This window comes from Leptodactylus fuscus, chromosome 1 (genome assembly GCF_031893055.1).
Source record: "Leptodactylus fuscus isolate aLepFus1 chromosome 1, aLepFus1.hap2, whole genome shotgun sequence".
In the NCBI taxonomy this organism is placed as follows: Eukaryota; Metazoa; Chordata; class Amphibia; order Anura; family Leptodactylidae; genus Leptodactylus; species Leptodactylus fuscus.
Window position 1 is genome coordinate 218,851,319 of NC_134265.1, and position 20,777 is coordinate 218,872,095.

The 20,777-nt window shown below is 43.8% G+C and overlaps 1 protein-coding gene across 1 annotated transcript in view; it reads left to right on the plus strand.

The window, feature by feature from the left end:
* The first annotated feature begins 2,016 nt into the window (after positions 1 to 2,016).
* IL12RB1 (interleukin 12 receptor subunit beta 1) overlaps positions 2,017 to 20,777 on the plus strand; it is a 112,597-nt gene continuing 93,836 nt past the window's right edge. Inside the window, exons 1-3 of the mRNA XM_075282265.1 lie at positions 2,017 to 2,110; positions 9,670 to 9,802; positions 17,286 to 17,299. Of these exons, the coding sequence (XP_075138366.1) occupies positions 2,017 to 2,110; positions 9,670 to 9,802; positions 17,286 to 17,299 (241 nt within the window). The remainder of the gene's footprint in view (positions 2,111 to 9,669; positions 9,803 to 17,285; positions 17,300 to 20,777) is intronic.

Sequence of the window (20,777 nt, forward strand, 5' to 3'; positions counted from 1 at the left end):
AGCTCACCTTACATCTCTCAGTACTTTATGACACGCTCCACATCTCCATCTTCGGCCGGCACTAAGACACGCCCCCTAGACATGCCCCCTAGACCCGCCTCCCTAGTCAAAGCTGTGCAGGCCGGACTGAATCAGTCAGAGGGCCGGATATGGCCCGGGGGCCGGACTTTGCCCAGGTCTGATCTAGAGACATGCTTACAAGTGCCCTACCAAACCCTGGGAACCATGTGGCCCAGTGGCGTAACTACCGCCATAGCAGCAGAGGCAGCTGCCACAGGGCCCAGTAAATGCCGCTACCGCTGCGGTTTTTTATTTTTTTTTAATAGGCTGTTACAGGCTGTAGTTACTCCAGTTGGTAACGGGACCTATTTACTTGCCTGGGATCGGTAAGTGACACCGCCGGCCCCACAAACACTATCATTATACTCAGGGGTCTTTTCAGACCCCCGAGTATAATGATCGGAGGCCTGGGAGAGGTAAGAAACATAAAAAACACTGTTACTTACTGTTACAGGGTTTTTATACTGGCTGCCAGATTTGGAGTCGGGAAGGAATTTTTTCCCCTGAAATAGGGCAATTGGCATGAGCCTCATGTTTTTTTTTTGCCTTACTCTGGATCAACACTGTAGGGATTGTAGGGTTATAGGTTGGACTTGATGGACTAATGTCTTTATCTGACCTGATCTACTATGTAACTTACCTCTCCACGATCCGGGCAGACTTCAGGCCTAGTCGTCTGACGTCTCATGACCCCGGCCTGCGTCCCGGGTCATGTGACGTCTGAAGTCACTGAAGATGGATTACAGCGGAGGCCGACAGCGTAGGAGCCGGGAGATAGGTAAGCAACAGAGTTTTTCATGTTTTTCTCCCCCTGGTTCTCCGATTATTATACTCTGGGGTCTGAAAAGACCCCAGAGTATAATAATTGTTTATGGGTGTCCACAGTGGGGCATAATACTGTGTGTAGGGGCCACTATGGAGTACAATACTGTGTGTGGGGGCCACTGAGGGACATAATACTGTGTACTGGGGCCACTAAGGGACATAATACTGTGTGCAGGGTCCACTATGGGGTATAATACTGTGTGCAGGGGCCACTATGGGGCATAATAGAGCGTGCAGGAAAACGTAGGAGGGGGTCAGTCGAGGTCTTCGGTGTCGGTCGGGGGACCCCGCCATTCCTAGTTATGCCACTGATGTGGCCACTTGACTTCCTATAATTTCTTACAGAATTTTTGTGGCCCACAAGATCAAGCACATGGTCCCTGATATACTAAGCAGATACATTAAATATCTATAACCAATGACTGTCAAGCCTTCCAACTATACAGACCGATGTGACTAATTTCCAACTTTAAATACAAATATGACTATGTCACATGTCAATCGTAAATTGTAAGCCCTTGCGGGCAGGGCCTTCTATCCCTCTGTGCCAGTCATTCATTGTTAGTATAATATTTGTCTGTATATTTTGTGTACTGTATGTAAACCCCCAAATGTAAAGCACCATGGAATTAATGGTGCTATATATATAAATAATAATAATAATAATAATAATGTCACAAATCATTTTCCATTTATAGCTACTATGGTCACCCTGAAAAGTCTTACAAGAGCTAACATAAGAGAAGTAACATCTTTCACATTTTTGGGTGTATGACATTGTGACTGAAGCCGCTTTCCTTTCACATCCCTGTTTGGATACAGCTGAAGCATGCTACAGTTTGAAGGCAGAAGGGCCTCTCTGTACCTGCCTAATGTGTGGTTGGGCTGTGGTTTAGAGTATGTCACAGCTGCTCTATATACACCTCCACACTCTGCAGAGACATCTTATTACAAACCACAGCTATAAACTACTTAAGACTGTTGTCATATTGTCTTCTACATTCCGCACTCATGGTTTCAGTAACAGTTTATGAGAAATACTTCTGCAGTGAAGACATATTCTTCTGTCTCATTGTCTTATGAGAAGCCCCAAAAGTAATACCACCAAAGTGTAAGACGTGGGACACAAGGATGACTATGCTAACATATACTGGTTCCAGACACGGGATTAAGATATTATGTTGGATGCTATTACTAATTTGTGTCACGGCAGGACAACAGAGAGGTGAGTTAGTGGAAAGAAACTGCATCTATTTATTTTATGGTTGAAATGCATAGTATAAGTTTCTGCATCAATATGTCAATCTAGTATAATACTGGGCATTGTAGTTGTAATTTTGAGATATTACATGTAGTTATATTTTAAACCTGGTTATATTATAGTAATGTCATAAAAAATTGGGGAAAATTCAATATTTGAAATCGGAAAACTGGCGTAGAGGGATGATATTGAGAGGAACAGTTGGCGCTAGGCTCTTTCTTGCGCCAAACCTGCACCAGAAGCCCAATCTGTGCCCATCCACAGAGTAGAGTAGTCCAAGTGCTGGGAACTACAGGAAGCAGTAAGAAATTTCTTCTAAGCAGAGCTGTGAGAGGGCATGGAAATAAAAAGAATTGAAAAAGAATCTTCAAGAATCCCCTGATGCTGCTTTTCTGACACTTCCAGGGTTACTTACTAGAGATGAGCGAGTACTATTCGAAATGGCCGTTTCGAATAGCACGCACCCATAGGAATGAATGTAAGCGGTCGGCAAGCCGACTTTGCCGGACGCTTAAACCTCTGCATGCTGGCTGCGTCCATTCATTCCTATGGGTTCATGCTATTCGAAACGGGAGTATCGAATAGTACTCGCTCATCTCTATTACTTACTATGTATTCATTCCCTGCAAAGTGGATCGTTGAGGTTTTGTAAATTGCAGCATGTCAATTATACCTCCAGAAATGCTGGTGGTTTCCCTATAAGTATGATTAAAGCAGAAAGTCTGCAGAAAAAACCTCTGTGGACTTTCTGTAAAAAGCACAGCAGTAAAAACCACAATGCAGCATACGACAGTGTTTCACCGGTGAAACACAGTCCATGTATCAGCCAGATATACCAGCTGTGTGCTGGGAGTAGGACTCCTAGCAGTATAGTCATGTATGATGCCAGGAGTCCCTGCCTCCCAGCAAAATACTGTCCTGTACTGTAATTGACATGGGACAGTATATCACTGGGAGATAGGGACTCCTAGCATCATAGATAAATAAATTGCTAAAGCAGAGTTCACACTAGCGTCAGAGTCCGACAGCTAGTGTCTGATGCTAATGTCCGCGCAAGATTTTAGCTGCGGACACTAGCTGTGTCCGTTTACAATTTGCATTATTTTAAATGGGATATCATGTAGTTTCCTTTACAGTCCTTGTGTGTCCTTAAGTGCCCGTTTGCAAAGATGTCCGATTTTTCAAGCGGACAGCAAAAACCTACATGTAGGATTTAGCTGTCCGCTTGAAAAATCAGATATCTTTGTGAACAGACACTTAACCACTTCCGGACCGCCCATAGACTATATACGTCCGGGAAGTGGTTGCCTTGTTCTGACAGGACGTGCCGATACGTCCAGTCAGAACACAGCAGCTGCACGGAGATCGTGCAGTTGCTGACCCTGGGAGCCGGCTGTAACTGCAGCCGGAGCTCCCAGAGAGAAGGCAGGGAAGGTTTATTCCCGTCCCTGCCTTCTTGATCGTTGTGTATACAGCGCTCAATTAGCATGTTCGACTCTGTGTCCGGTTTAAAAAAAACTGGTTTCGCCGCGGAGCGCATAAAACGCTCACCGGCGCACACGGCAGGAGACTTTTCAAGCCCATTCAAATGAATGGGATTGAAACATGCGGGCAGGTTTCCGTCTCCTGCCCTGTTTTGTGCAGGAACCGGAAACCTGCAGAAAGCAGTACGGGTGCAGATGTGAACGAGCCTTTAGAAGGACTTTTTAGGAATCGCTGTCACAATCTAAGTGACACTACATGTGGTCTGATTGCCTAAGCAGCAGACCATATCTATCTGTCTATTACGGCTTATGATGGATGTATTTCCCTAATAACTCTTTGCCATGAATTCAAGTGGATCAAAAAGCATGAAAGGAAAGCTTTTTGGCCATAATCAGGCTGAAGTCTTCTATTGAGGTAGGAAATTAGGTAGTGAAGGTGATGGCTAAAATTTCTTTTTGAAGGCTAGTATGACATTATGATTGTTACAGTTGTCTGAAAATATTTAAGGGTTGTAATACAATTGATACTAGATACCAACCTGTAACTTCTCATATTTCCTTCCCTGGTTCACAATCCTATTTGTTTCACTGCTGTCCGTCCTTTAAAGGGATTCTACCATTAAAAACCTTTTTTTTCTCGTTGACACGATGAATAGCCTTAACTCCTTCCCGACATCCGCCGTAATAGAACGGCGCTGCCGGGAAGGACTTCCTGCAAACCGCCGTAGTACTACGGCGGCTGCATGGTGCGCACATAGAAACTGTGTGCGCACCATGCCCTCCGGGTGTCAGCCTGTAACACCCACGGTCGGAACCGGGTCTGATCGCGGGTGTTAACCCCTGAGATGCCGGCGGTCAAACATGACCGCTTGCATCTCCGGGGTTTTGCTAAATAATGGGGCCGATTGGCACCCCCCCGACGGTTTTGGGGGGTGCCGGTGTTGGTAGTGGGCAGCCCAGGGTCTGATCAGTGATCCCGGGTCTGCCCCATGCCGTCCCCTCCATGTACCTGGTTGATCCTGCCAGGAATAGAAGCTGTCATCCCGTGCGTCTGCACAGGCTGACAGCTTCCCATGCTCTGCAATACACGTGTAACACAGTGATCAGCAGATCATTGCTTCAATCCCCCTTGGGGACAGAAAAAAAATTGATAAAAAAGTTTAAATCAGTTCAAAATAAATTAGAAATAAATAAAGCCCCAAAAATCCAATTTTCCCATATAAAATGTTTCTTTATGTAAAATAAAGAAAAATAGAAAAAAAATTACATATTTGATATCACTGCGTCCGTAATAACCTGAACAATAAAATTAAAACATTATTTAACCCGAACAGAGAACATCATAAAAAAAAAAAACGTATAAAATCGCACAAAATAATGATTATTCACCACCTTTCCCTTACAAAATGTTCAATAAAAAGTAATCAAGTGGTCAGATGAAAAACAAAATGGTACCAATAAAAAGCCGAGGTCATCCCACAAAAAATAAGCCCTCAACCAGCTCTGTCTACCGAAAAATAAAAATGTTATCAGGAGGCGGCTGCCACAGGGCCCGGGCCATTAGGGGGCCTGGTGACAGCCGCTACCGCTGCGTTTTTTTTAAAAAAAATAGGCCGTTACGGGCCCTATTCACTTGCCGATCCTGGCTGGGCCGGGATCGGCAAGTGACACCGCGGGCCCCACAAAGGCTATCATTATATTCGGGGGTCTTTGCAGACCCCCGAGTATAATGATCGGCGGACCGGAGAGGTAAGAAACATAAAAAACTGTTAACTCTCCACGATCCTGCCAGGCCTCTGTCCTACTTTGTCTGACGTCTCTGACGTCACATGAGCCCGGGTCATGTGACGTCCGACGTCATTAAAGAAGGACGTGAGCGGCGGTCAACAGCCTAGGAGCCGGGGGACAGGTAAGTAACAGTGGTTTTTTTTAATGTTTTTATTCCCCGGGTCTCCGATTATTATACTCTGGGGTCTGAAAAGACCCCAGAGTATAATAATTGTTTATGGGTGTCCACAGTGGGACATAATACTGTGTGCAGGGGACACTATGGGGGATAATACTGTGTGCAGGGGCCACTATTGGGGTTAATACTGTGTGCAGGGTCCACTATTGGGGTTAATACTGTGTGCAGGGGCCACTATTGGGGTTAAAACTGTGTGCAGGGGCCACTATTGGGGTTAATACTGTTTGCAGGGGAAACTATTGGGGTTAATACTGTGTGCAGGGGACACTATTGGGGATAATACTGTTTGCAGGGGACACTATTGGGGATAATACTGTGTGCAGGGGCCAGTAATGGACATAATACTGTGTGCAGGGGCCACTAAGGGACATAATACTGTGTTCAGGGGCCACTAAGGGACATAATACTGTGTGCAGGGGCCACTAAGGGACATAATACTGTGTGCAGGGGCCACTATGGGACATAATACTGTGTGCAGGGGCCACTATTGGGGTTAATACTGTGTGCAGGGGCCACTATTGGGGTTAATACTGTGTGCAGGGGACACTATTGGGGTTAATACTGTGTGCAGGGGACACTATTGGGGTTAATACTGTGTGCAGGGGACACTATTGGGGTTAATACTGTGTGCAGGGGACACTATTGGGGTTAATACTGTGTGCAGGGGACACTATTGGGGTTAATACTGTGTGCAGGGGACACTAAGGGACATAATACAGTGTGCAGGGGACACTATTGGGAATAATACTGTGTGCAGGGGCCACTAAGGGACATAATACTGTGTGCAGGGGCCACTAAGGGACATAATAGAGTGTGGAGGAGGGGGTCGGTCGAGGTCTTCGGCGTCAGTTGGGATGGGGGGGATGTCAGTTGGGATGGGGGGACTTCAGTTGGGATGGGGGAGGCCCATGTCAAAAGTTTGCCACGGGGCCCCGCCATTCCTAGTTACGCCACTGAATGTTATGCCTTTGAGAACATGGCGATGCAAAAATAATTGATTTTTTCCCCTAAATTGAATTTTATTCTGCACAAATAGCAACGCATTAAAAAAATAATATAAATGAGGTATCGCCGTAACCGTACCGACCCGCAAAATAAAGGTAAGATGTTACTTATGCTATACGATGCATGGGAAAAAAATGCTAAAAGCAATGCCAGAATTGATGTTTCCTTTTACATCCCACCCAGAAAGAGTTAATAAAATGTAGTCAATAAGTTACAGGCCCCAAAATGGTGGCATTGAAAAGTACATCTAATACCGCAAACACCAAGCCCTCATATGGCCACATTGCCAGAAAATAAAAATAAAAATCTAGCTTGTACAATGTGAAGACAAAAACCCCAAAAGGCGCCAAATCATTAGGACATAAGTGGCTGCGACTAGAAGGAAATGTATCATCTGTGCAAGCGTTTTCAGGGGACACCCCATATTTAGAACTTATGAGAGATAATACAGCAGCGCTGATCCCCCAGAATGCCCCTCTTCCCCGTCCGTGTCATAGGAGCTAGTGGGAAAATAGAATGGGATTTGGTGTACCCAATTTACTCCGCACAGCTTACACATTCACTTCGGGGTTACTAATGCTCACTACATCACTTGATAAATTCTTTGAGGGGTGCGGTTTTCAAAACGGGGTCACTTTCGAGAGGTTTCCACTGTTTTGACACCTCAAGGGCTTTGTAAATGCGACATGGTTCCTGAAACTGCTCACAGCCAGATCTGCCCCCTAAAAGCTCCTTGGCGTGCCTTCCCTTCTATGTCTCGCTGTGCTTCCATATATATTAGTTTACACCCACAAGTGGGGTACTGTGGTAGTCCGGAGAACTTGCATAACAAATTGTGGGATGCATTTTCTCCTTTAACCCCTTGTGAATGTGCAAATTCTATGGCTAAACTAAAATATTAGTAAAATAAAATCAAATTTGAAAATTTCACCTCCATTTTGTATTAATTCCTGTTAAGCACTTATAGGGTTGAAATACTTGGTATATGTTTTGGCTTATTTAAGGGATGCAGTTTTGAAAATGAGGGGGTTTATGGGGGTTTTAATACAAGGGTCTTTCAAAACCCCTTCATAACTGGATTAGTCCCTTAAAAAATGGGTTTTAGAAATGTCTTGAAAATTTTGAATATTGTTGTTTCACTTGTAAAACTTATAATGTCCGTAAAAAATAAAAGGGCTCCTAAAGTTTGATGCCGACATAAAGCAGAGATCTGGGACATGAGATTTATGCTATAATTTTGGCGGTCTGACTATCTGTATGCAATGCACATCATTTCAAACTTTATAAAATGCATATTTTTCTAAATTTCCACCAAATGTCCTATTTTTTCATAATTAAACACAAAACATATCAACCAAAATTTACCACTAACATGAAGTACAATGTGTTACGAAAAAACAATCTCAAAATCACTTTGGTAAGTTAAAGCGTTCCAAAGTTATTGCCACATAAAGTGACACATGTCAGTTTTGAAAAATCAAGCTAGGTCGGGAAGTCAAAAAGTGCCATCGGCGGGAAGGGGTTAAGAAAGGCTATTCTTCTCCTACCTTTAGATGTCTTCTCAGCCCCACCGTTCAGTTAAAATCCTGTTTTTTGCCAGTATGCAAATGAGTTCTCTTGCAGCACTGGGAGTGGGTCCCAGTGCTGCGAGAGAACTCTCCAGCACCGCCTCCATTTTCTTCAGGAATGGGGTCTTCACGCATCTTCTTCCGGGGGTTGGCTTCAAACTTCTAGGGTTTGGGCCTAGGGCAAAGTTGAAGTCACCAGCACATTTCACTCTCAAAATAACAGGGCATGCTAACTGAAAGCGAATGTTGCTTTTCTGAAGACAGAATAGGACTGAATAGTCCCCAAACAGTGGCCATATAATAGCAATAATTATTTTCTCAAGCGGGAAGTTCAGAGGATTTTTTCTTTATCATTATATTCCAGGTAACACATAACCTGCCTTGGTCTGTTGTCTTTCCAAGCAGTTGTGGAGCCAAAGGGTGTATTGGGTGGGCCCACTCGATGTCCTCGTTCCACTTGTATAGGGTGTTGAAGGCCTAGGTCCTTGGGCAGGTACCTCTCACACATTCTTGTAAATCTGCAGACAGTACCAAGTCAGACAGTCCAACCATGCATAAGTTGTTCCTGCAGATCTGTTTTTAAGATCATTGAGCTTTGCTGATAGTGAGATGGTCAATTTCTCTGAGGTTTTTTTTTTATCAGTGCCCAAGGTACCATCCACCAGACTGGAGGTCTTTTGCTCAGCTTCATCAAGTTGCTGCCTCTGGTGGGTCAGGTCCTGTTGCAACTGAAAGAGGTTGGTTTGCATCGTTACCGATCTCATGCCAAGTATTTGGCAAGTTCTGTTGCCAGTTTTTTGTGTCTGTGCATGCAGTGCTACCCACAGACAGAAGACTGTCCACATCTATCTCTCAGTTTTGCTCAGGCTGCTTAGAATTATGTGGTACCATCTTGGAGTCTGGGTCCAGCAAAGTACCTGGTTGCTTCTAGCCACTTCAGAGTATATATCACTCCATAAATCTGCAGGCGCAGCAATGGGGTGGCATTGCAAGATGTTGTGTACCAGTATGTATGAGTTGTCAACGGTGGTTGGCTATTCCACATGTGTCCTCACGTGTTGTCAACAAAACCATAAATATTGTTATCATTTTGAGGTATATCTGAGACTTTTTCATGACTTTTTATTCCAATGTTTGGAGCAGCGTGAGCAAAATCGACAGCTACATACCACTTTGAAGCAAAAGTAATGCCCTAATTGTACAAAGAGCTAATTTCCATATTGACAAAAACGACAATATCTAGGTAACCGAGACACCAATCCACAAGGGGGAAAACACCATTTGATTCAGGTGACCTATATATCTGTGTGACAGATGCTGGTTTCTGGTAACAGACTTCCTTTAAAGAATACGGATATTCATCCATGTACAAATGACTTCTCCTGGCCTGTTTTATATATATTTACATATATTTGGTTTAGGGGTATGATCAATGCATCCTTTTCTTAGGGTTTGTCATAAGGTATAAGATGAAAATAATCTAACCATGTTTGTGTATAGGTATAAATGGAACAAAGAAGACACCTGAAGATCTGGTTTGCTACCAGAATTATACATTGAAAGATAACTTTTGCTACTGTAGTTGGAGAGCTGGGGAGGAATCACAAAATCCAACTTATAGACTACATTACTGGTACGTGTAAAAATCTCACTGTTGTCTGAACAAACGTATTATCATATGTGGTTAATGTAATGACGATGATAATCCAAACTGAAAATTACTCTAATGATGAAAGGGACATTTCCTGCCTAATGAAAGTTCTCAAAATTGCCAACCAGTTAGAATGTCACTCAAAATGAGAGGAGAGCAGAAAGGAGTGCATGAGATGTAGGCCAGGTACAAGAAAAGCTGCTTGGTGCACATGACCTACATCTCATGCACTCCTTTCTGCCAGACCATGTTGTCTTAGTTTTGGGTGAATGACATGTATGCATTAATAGCAGAGGTGATTTGGTAGTTCCTCCACTGACTTATCATTTCCTCTTTCAGTGGTGTTAGTTCATAGTTTTATTTTCATTTATTTCAATAGTATGCTCAGCTTTGCACCTCACTTAATTTTTGCTTATACTTGTATTAGGTAAGAAATTTTGCAAATGTTGCATTTGAAATTGATACTTGTAACGCAGTACAAAGTGCCATTAGCATTGCTGCAGGTTGCTATTAAGGCCATTGACTACAAGCTATTGACTACAGTATGTTGACAGACATACCCATACCAATTTTGCTAAAATTCTTCAATCCCTATTTCTTGCTCCACTGTACCTATTATTATTATATGTTAATACATGCAATCACAGGGAAAACTGAAGTCCTAAGGGCCTAAGTGCAAATTTTAGACCGGGGCCCCCTACCACTATTCCATAACTTACTGGGGGAAGAATTTATTATTTGCACTAGTTGCTTGTACCTTTTCCGAGTGCAGTTCTGCCTGTTTAAAACTAGTGGTTTTTATGGCTTTTTATTTTATCAAGAAAAATGCTTTCAAAAACGCTGTGGCAAGATGTTACAGATATAATAAATTATCTTCAATCTTATGTATGTTGGGGGGTGAGGTGTTCTTTTTTTAAGGCTAAAGCCCCACATAGTGGGCTGCATCTCTAAACGCTGTGGGAATAACCACAACAGTATTGCATCATGTTTTTTCTCACAATGCTTTTCTGCTTCCATTACACCTATAGGGAAACCACCAACCTTTCCGTAGGTATAATTGATATTCTGCAATTTCCAAAACCACAGTAGTTTTTGCTGTGTAAATGTTTCTGCAACGTGTGAAAAGACACCCGAGTATAAAGATAGCAGTGTTTGTTGGGGTTCGTGGGCCAGTAGCCTCGCTTACCGATCCCCACACCTGCTCACAGCCACCTCTGCTTCCTGTGAGCGGGAGCAGGATTCAGTAAGTAAATAGGGTCCATTTCCTATATAAAAAAAACCGAAACATCAGGGGCCGACAGCGCCCCCTAAGGTCCTGAGCCCTATGGCAGCCACTATCACTGCTATCCTGGTATTTTCGTCACTGATATGCACTTAATGTTCATATGTACATTAACAATAGACATACTCAACAATAGACATGTCCCATTATAATAATAATAATAATAATAATAATAATAATAATGTCCTTCTCATAATAATATGGGATTAAAGAAGTTTTCTGGCCCCAAATGGTGTTTTCATACTCATGACCTAATCACAGGATAGGTCCTCAGTATATGATCTGTGGGGGTCCGACACCCCAACCCCAGTTGTTCCTGCAGCCTCCACATATCATATAAATTTGCTAAATATCCTATTAATATTATAAATGTGAAAGTTTGTGAGTTTGGATGTTTGTGGGTTTGTGTGTTTGGATGTTTGGATGTTTGTTCCTCAATCACGCAAAACCCGCTTGACCGATTTGGCTGAAATTTTCCACAAACATAGTCATTACACCCGATTGCGCAATAGGCTACTTTTCGTCACAATTGCACACATACGTTTGTGCCAGGACCCCCACAAAACCCAAACTCACACCACCATCTCTGCAATCTCACACACTTTGGACCATAGCAAGCCACAAAATTCATATTGCCCTCTACAGCCTCGCCCCTAACCCCACACAATCACATATACATTACCACTTTGCCCCTCACCTTACCGATACTCCAGGAGGTTCTCTTTAACGCTCCGGAGCAGCCATGTTTGCTGACCCCCACCGCTCTGACAATCCGCAACACCGCCCACCCATGTCAATACCCCTAGGAGGTCTAATAAATGCAAAAAAAATTAAAAAAGGAAAAAAAATATAAAAACAAATAAAAAGGATTAAAAATTCAAATCACCCCCCTTTCCCTAGAACACATATAAAAGTAGTTAAAAACTGTGAAACACATACATGTTAGGTATCCCCACGTCCGAAATCGCCCGCTCTACAAAGCTATACAAATATTTTTCCTGTTCGGTAAACGCCGTAGCGGGAAAAATGGTCAAAAGTGCCAAACCGCCATTTTTTCACTGTTTTGATTCTGATAAAAATTTGAATAAAAAGTGATCAAAGCAATAACATTTCCCAAAAATGGTAGAACTACAAAGTACACACGTTCCTGCAAAAAAAGACGCCCTATACATCCCCGTACACGCACGTATAAAAAAATTACGGCTGTCGGAATATGGCGACTTTTCAAAAAAAAAAAAAAAATTTAACACAGTTTTGCCTTTTTTTAAGGGGTCAAAATGTAAATAAAACCATATAAATTTGGTATCCCCGGAATCGTAACGAAACACAGAATACAGGGGACATGCCATTTTGGTTGCACAGTGAGTGCCGTAAAACCAAAGCCCGTAAGAAAGTCGCAAAAATGCATTTTTTCTTCAAATCCACCCCATTCTGAATTTTTTCCCTGCTTCCCAGTACATTATATAGAATAAATAATGGCGGCATCATGAAGAAAAATTTAGACCTCATATGGCTCTGGGAGCGGAGAAATAAAAAAGTTATGGGGTTTAGAAGGAGGGGAGTCAAAAACGAAAATCAAAAAATGCCATTGGCGGGAAAGGGTTAACTTCAAATACTTCTGTCCCAAAGTCACTATGTAAAGTTTCTCACAACACCGTATAGCAGCTCAAATACAAAGTAACTTCAACACAAAAGTCTCACATATTCTCTGAATTACAGCAAAAACAAGATACACAGTTACATTTCATATCCCATCCCTTATACACAGTACGAAAACCTTACCCGCGCCTGTATATACCCACTTCTACAATCACCGCAGACGAAGTCGCGGGTACCAGCTAGTATCATATAAATTTACTAAAACTTTGGACTGAGAGTCATTGACATCATGACATCAGTGCCCCTAGCAAGGTTACTGTTGAAGTGGGAAGCATCCCTGGTAAGATTTCACCCAAGGTTCAAATATCCCTATATAGGGTTCAGGTATAAGAGACGAAAAATATATACTAAGAAATAATGATGAGTTTTCCAAGTTGACAGGAGGCACGGTGGTGATAGAGCATGACATTGTCACCAAGCCCCAGGTACGAATTAATTTAAAATTGTACCGGAAACTCATAGACGAGTCATAGCTGAGGAGGTCAAAAAGATGTTAGCACTTGGAATGATTGAGGAGACCAAGAGTGGCTGGATGAATCTCATTGTCCTGATTCCCAAACCAGATGGTACTACAAAGACTGTCAAAGTGTCAAAGTTTGTTGCCTACTCGGTGCCCAGAGTTAATGAGTTAATTTAGAGGCTCACTGAAAGGACTAAAGAGAAAAATACATTTCCCACCCCAGATGGTCTCTTCCAGTATGTGACCATGCCTTTTGTTTACATGGGGCTCCAGCAACTTTCAAGAGGTTGATGGACAGAGTTCTTAAACCCCATCGTAGGTACGATTCAGTATAGGTAGATGATATTGTCATCTGTAGTACAGATTGGGAAAGTAACTTGCCAAAAGTATAAGTAGACTAGATTCCTAACCAGACTTTCAGCAACCCAAAGAAATGTGCTTTAGGTCTTAACCCCTTTAGGTCTTAACCCCATAGTACGGCGCATGTCGAGTGTGTAACGATGGCGGCTGACATAGCTGCCGGGTGTCTACTGCTTTAAGCAGTAGACAACCGGCTCTAATGCCTCCGATTGGTCTTGGGAGGCGCCAGTTTCCTGGCGGGGGCGCCGCCATTTTGCCGGTGATCGCCGGCTCCTGGAGCATGCTCCAGGGCCAATGTCACGTTGGCATGACAGCCGGGAGCCTTTACAAGGCTCCCAGGCTTGTCTGCAAGCTTTTTCTTTTGCAGGCTGGTTTATGTAGCCTGCAAAAGAAATGATGATTTTTTGCAATGCATTGCAATGCATTAGCATTGTAATGCATCACATTAGTGATCAGACCCCCTGGGGTTCAACACCGCTGTCGGAATATGGCGACTTTTAGAAAAAAATTTTTTAACACAGTTTTGGATTTTTTTTAAGGGGTCAAAATGTAAATAAAACCATATGAATTTGGTAATCCTGGAACCGTACCGAAACACAGAATACAGGGGACATGTCATTTTGGCTGCACAGTGAACGCCGTAAAACCAAAGTCCGTAAGAAAGTTGCAGAAATGCATTTTTTCTTCAAATCCACCCCATTCTGAATTTTTTCCCTGCTTCCCAGTACATTATATATAATAATTAATGGTGGCATCATGAAGAAGAATTTGTCCCGCAAAAATTAAGACCTCATTTGGCTCTGGGAGTGGAGAAATAAAAAAGGGTTTAGAAGGAGGGGAGTCAAAAACGAAAAACGAAAATCAAAAAATGCCATCGGTGGGAAGGGGTTAAAGAAGCCCCATATCTTGGGTATGTAATAGGAAGCAAGGTAATAAAACCTCAAGTAAATGAAGTGGAAGTCATCCAAAATTGCCCACGTCTCTTAAATAAAAAACAAGTGAGAACTTTTTTGGGGATTGTTGCATATTATTGCAGGTTTATACAAAACTTTACAACCATTGCAGCTCCTTTGACAGACCTCACCAAGAGAAATAAATCTGTCATGATCAAGTGGAGTAAAGAGGCTAAGGGTGCGTTCACACGGAGTAACGTGCCGCGTGACCTGGCATGTATACGCCGTGTGAGATTTTGAGCGCCGTATACGCTCCCATTGATTTCAATGGGAGTTAGTCTCGTAAACGCTGCGTTATTTTGCAGCAGTGATTTTGCGGCCGCAAAATCACAGCCACAAAATAACGCGGCGTATACGATCCAGGATCCCATTGAAATCAATGGGAGCGTATACGGCACTTAAAATCTCACACGGCATATATGTGCCAGGTCACGTGGCACGTTACTCCGTGTGAATGCACCCTAAGGGAGCATTCTGGGAGTTAGAATCTGTCCTCTGTAAACAGCCGGTTTTGGTTACACTTGACTTTACCAAGGAATTTATAGTCCAGACTGACGCCTCTGATGTGGGGTTAGGCTCAGTACTGTGGTTGGGGGTGAAGAACATCCAGTCACATACCTGAGCAGGAAGCTTACAATCACAGAGAAAAACAATAGTATTGTGGAAAGTGAGTGCTTAGCCATTACATGGGCTCTAGAATCCCTGAGGTATTATTTGTTGGGCCGAAACTTTAGGCTTATTACCGTTCGCTTCCCTCTCACATGGATGTTCAGGGCCAAAAACAGAAAAAAGAAAGTCCCCAGGTGGTTTTTCATGCTGAAAAATGTAAAATTTTCAGTAGATCATAGGTTAGGCAAGCTAGTGGGGAACGTCCAGGACACACTGTGTGATGGCAAAAAGTGTCTGCCCCTATAGGTTCGTACAAAGGGGGAGGGTATATGAGGGGGTGACAGGCAGACATCACATCTTTCATGGAAGTTGGTATATTGAGTCCATTCAGTTTGGTCTGTCAGCGTCTTCCTAGGGAGAAGCTCCTGCTTCACAAAGTGGCTGAGGCCTAGTCCATGAGTGTGAACAGGAATAATACCCAATAGCTGATGCCAGTGTCTCTGGAGAGATTAAAGCTACTGATTGTATGTGCCATATCTTGGATGCTCCGATCTTGTATCTGCAATTGTAGAATTGAAGTGTTTCGATACTAAAGAACGTCTAGTAGTTTCTTTTTTGACACAATTGCATTACATGACTATACAACACTACCGGTATTTTGTAGGGGTGTAATAGGCCCACACGGCTTCCCCACAAAACTTCTCTTGACTATGGACAGCTACGATATATTCAGTTGCATTGTTGATATTGTTGTCTCTTTCCCTATATAGCAGGGCAATTGCTATGTTTGACAGTGATGGGTGAAACCAGCAGCAATAATTAACATGGTGTGGGTTTACCGTAAATCACATCTACAATGCTGTAGCAGGTTAAGCACCAGCAATTTATTGGCATATGTGACTGTGACTTAAAGATTCATCTTTAGTCCTGCCCAATAAGACCTCATTTGCTTGCCCCTTTTCCAATGGAGCATTGCTTGGCCTATAAGAATCCCTATGCCAACTATTGATTTCCAATGGGAAAGAAAATGTACCCACAAACCCCTATGTGTATGAGGCATGTAGTATGCTCATTATAATAAGGTTTTACTCTCATAAAGCTAAGACTCGAAAAGGTGGGTTACAAGGAAATTGTATGACTTGTTGTAAATGGACAGTTTAGAAATAGGTTAGAAGAAAGGGCTTCTAAGGGAAGTGGTTATAGGAATAAAGATAAAGTTTTATTTCTCATAGTTCTTGTGGCTTCCATATATGTTTCTGAGAACAAACCTCACACATATGCAGGGTGAACAAGCTGTCAAAGGTGAAAATAGTAAGAAAGAAAAGTATTTTGAGGTTGATACTACATAATAGAAAAATTCTATAAATATAATTACTGTATAGCACAAACTCATGAAACTTCTACTCCAATGCATTTTACATAGCACAGGGGTTGGGAACCTTTTTGGCTGAGAGAGCCATGAATGCCACATATTTTAAAATGTAATTCCTCGAGAGCCATAATACCACCCCCCTTCCCGACCGAAGACCCTGACAGATCGCCCCCCCCCCCCCCCGCGCATTCCTGCACGCACTATTGTGCCCCATAGTGGCCCCTGCACACAGTATTATGCTCTATTGTGGACGCCTATGAACAATTGTCATACTCTGGGGTAATCGGCAGTGGTGTAACTAGGAATGAACGTGTCGAACTTTTGACATGGCCTCCCCTCCCCGACTGACGCCAAAGCTCTTGACCAACTGGCCACTACGCCCCCCTCCCCGGCATTTCTGCACACACTATAATTCCCCATAGTGGCCCGTGCACAGTGGCCCGGTAGTTACGCCACTCGTAATCGGAGACCCAGGGGGCCCAGGGGGATAAAAACATAAAAAACACTTTTACTTACCTCTCCCTTGCTCCGCTGCACTCTCAGCCACTGTTGGCCATCTTCAATTATGACCAGGACATCTTGTGACCAGGGGGCTTGCATCATGACACATATGGACGCAAACTCCGGTCATGTGACATGTGGGATGTCACGCAAGTAGGCTCGAAGCCTGCCGGGAGCCCGGAGAGGTAATTAACACTGTTTTTTATATTCTCTTACCACTCCTGGGCCACCGTTCATTATACTTCGGGGTCCAAAAAGACCCCCCCAAGTATCTACAAAACTTGTAGATTTTTTTTTACAATATATCTTTAGAGTGATCAGATTTAACTCCAAAATTACTAGAGATCGGTAACACGTGAAAAAAGCCTAGCTGATTTTGTCACTGATTTTTCAGCGTTGCTTTTTTTGGACACTGTTTTTTGCATTGGACGCTGTTTTTGACACTGTTTTTGACACTTTTTCAGTCACTGTTTTTTTGAAGCTTTTTTTTTTTTGCATTACAAAAAAGTACACGATAAAAAAACTGCTAGCGGTTTCAGTCGCTGTTTTTGCCAAAACAGCTGCAAAAATAAGCGACCAAAAACCGCTAGCGGTTTTTTCAGTGCCCCATAGACTCCTATTCATTTTTTCAGGCGTTAAACGCCTGAAGAAAGGTCATGTCGCTTCTTTTTCTGCTAGCAAAAAAAGCTAGCAATAAAAAAAGCTAGCAGAAAAAAAAAGCTAGCAATTCACATAGGGCTACATTTTATGGAGGCTGATTTGTCCGCGAAATCAGCTGTCAAAATCAGCGTCCATGTCCCCGTGTGAACTAGCCCTTAAACCCTGTGGTCTCTTCAGACCACAGAATATAATAGGTGGAGGCCAAGGGGAGGTGTTAAAAAAAATAACAATTATACTCACCTTCCCTAACCTCTTTTGGGCCTCCTTGAGGATTCAGCTACTCTCCCTGGGTTATTTTCCAGCCTCCTGAGTGACATCATGTGCCCCAGGGTTAGCACTGAAGCCTATAATTGGGCCTACCTTACAGTCTCAGGGGGCATATCACAATGTTCTGTGCGTTCCATGACACTGCTGAGGCCCAATCTCTGGCCTCAGAGGTGATCCCAGGATGCATGACGTCATCCAAGAGATTGTAAAAGGGTCAAATCTCAATAAAATACATTTTCCTGTGTGAATCCCATCCACAGATTGTCGAAAAATATATGCAGCAGACATGCTGCGATTTCCAAACCTGTTGTGGTTTTGGAAATGCAGCATGTCAATTATACCTATGGAAACACTGGCGGTTCCCTATAGGCATACCTCCCAACCGTCCCGATTTCCGCGGGACAGTCCCGATTTGGGTGACATGTCCCACGGTCCCAGTTGGAGGGAGGTATGTCCCGATTTCAACTCAGATCTGCGTCCAGAGGACGCAGATCTGAGTTGAACACACATGCGGCTGAAGGAAGGAGCTGACACAGGTCAGCTCCTCGCTTCCCCGCTGCCCGCCTCTCTCCCTGACACGTATGTGGCTGAAGCTGCTCGCGTGCTCGCTTCGCCGCTGCCTCTCTCTCTCGCTGACACATGCGGCTGAAGCGAGGAGCTGACCTGTGTCAGCATCTCGCTTCGCTGCTGCCGCCGGCTCCTGGCTTGTAGACGCGATGTACACGCCAGGAGCCGGCGGCAGCAGCGAAGCGAGGAGCTGACACAGGTCAGCTCCTCGCTTCAGCCGCATGTGTCAGCGAGAGAGAGAGACGCAGCGGCAAAGCGAGCACGCCAGCAGCTTCAGCCGCGTGTGTGAGGGAGAGAGGCGGGCAGCGGCGAAGCGAGGAGCTGACCTGTGTCAGCTCCTTCCTTCAGCCGCATGTGTCAGCGAGAGAGGCGGCGAGGGAGCGGAGGAGAAGGTAAGTTTAATGTGGAGGTGGAACGTGAATCTGGGGGCAGATGAAGGAGAGGACGGCATGACATTGGGGCAGAGATGGGGGACATGAATCTGGGGGCAGAGATGGAGAGGACATGAATCTGAGGGCAGAGATGGGGGACATGAATCTGGGGGCAGAGATGTGGGACATGAATCTGGGGGCAGAGATGGAGGGGACATGAATCTGGGGGCAGAGATGGAGAGGACATGAATCTGGGGGCAGAGATGGAGGGACATGAATCTGGGGGCAGAGATGGAAGAGGGACATGAAACTGGGGGCAGATGAAGGGTGTATATGAAACTGGGGGAGAGATAGAGGGGGGACATATAATTTACGGGTGACTGTAGGAGGATTATACTGTGTGCGGGCACATGAAAAATTAACGAGTGGGCGGAGTCAACACAAAAGTGGGTGGGGCTAAATTTGCCGAGGCGCGCTACGCGCGCCGCACATTTTGTCCCTCTTTTGGTTCTTCAAAAGTTGGGAGGTATGCTATAGGTATAATGTAAGCAGAAAGTCCACAGAGGTTTATCCTCCTGTGAAAGTGCTGCAGGAAAATCCACAGTGCATTACCGCAGCGGTTTTTCCTGCAGAGCTTTTTTACTATGGGACCTTAGCCTTGACAAAGCCCTTAATTGCCACCTTATATTATGCCCCTGATTTCCCCTGACATACAGTTAGGGCCAGAAATATTTGGACAGTGACACAATTTTTGCGAGTTGGGCTCTGCATGCCACCACATTGGTTTTGAAATGAAACCTCTACAACAGAATTCAAGTGCAGATTGTAACGTTTAATTTGAAGGGTTGAACAAAAATATCTGATAGAAAATGTAGGAATTGTACACATTTCTTTACAAACACTCCACATTTTAGGAGCTCAAAAGTAATTGGACAAATAAACATAACCCAAACAAAATATTTTTATTTTCAATATTTTGTTGCGAATCCTTTGGAGGCAATCACTGCCTTAAGTCTGGAACCCATGGACATCACCAAACGATGGGTTTCCTCCTTCTTAATGCTTTGCCAGGCCTTTACAGCCGCAGCCTTCAGGTCTTGCTTGTTTGTGGGTCTTTCCGCTTTAAGTCTGGATTTGAGCAAGTGAAATGCATGCTCAATTGGGTTAAGATCTGGTGATTGACTTGGCCATTGCAGAATGTTCCACTGTTTTGCACTCATGAACTCCTGGGTAGCTTTGGCTGTATGCTTGGGGTCATTGTCCATCTGTACTATGAAGCGCCGTCCGATCAACTTCCGATTCAGCATTTGGCTGAATCTGGGCTGAAAGTATATCCCGGTACACTTCAGAATTCATCCGGCTACTCTTGTCTGCTGTTATGTCATCAATAAACACAAGTGACCCAGTGCCATTGAAAGCCATGCATGCCCATGCCATCACGTTGCCTCCACCATGTTTTACAGAGGATGTGGTGTGCCTTGGATCATGTGCCGTTCCCTTTCTTCTCCAAACTTTTTTCTTCCCATCATTCTGGTACAGGTTGATCTTTGTCTCATCTGTCCATAGAATACTTTTCCAGAACTGAGCTGGCTTCTTGAGGTGTTTTTCAGCAAATTTAACTCTGGCCTGTCTATTTTTGGAATTGATGAATGGTTTGCATCTAGAACCCTTTGTATTTACTTTCATGGAGTCTTCTCTTTCTGTTGACTTAGAGACAGATACACCTACTTCACTGAGAGTGTTCTGGACTTCAGTTGATGTTGTGAACGGGTTCTTCTTGACCAAAGAAAGTATGCGGCGATCATCCACCACTGTTGTTATCCGTGGACGCCCAGGCCTTTTTGAGTTCCCAAGCTCACCAGTCAATTCCTTTTTTCTTAGAATGTACCCGACTGT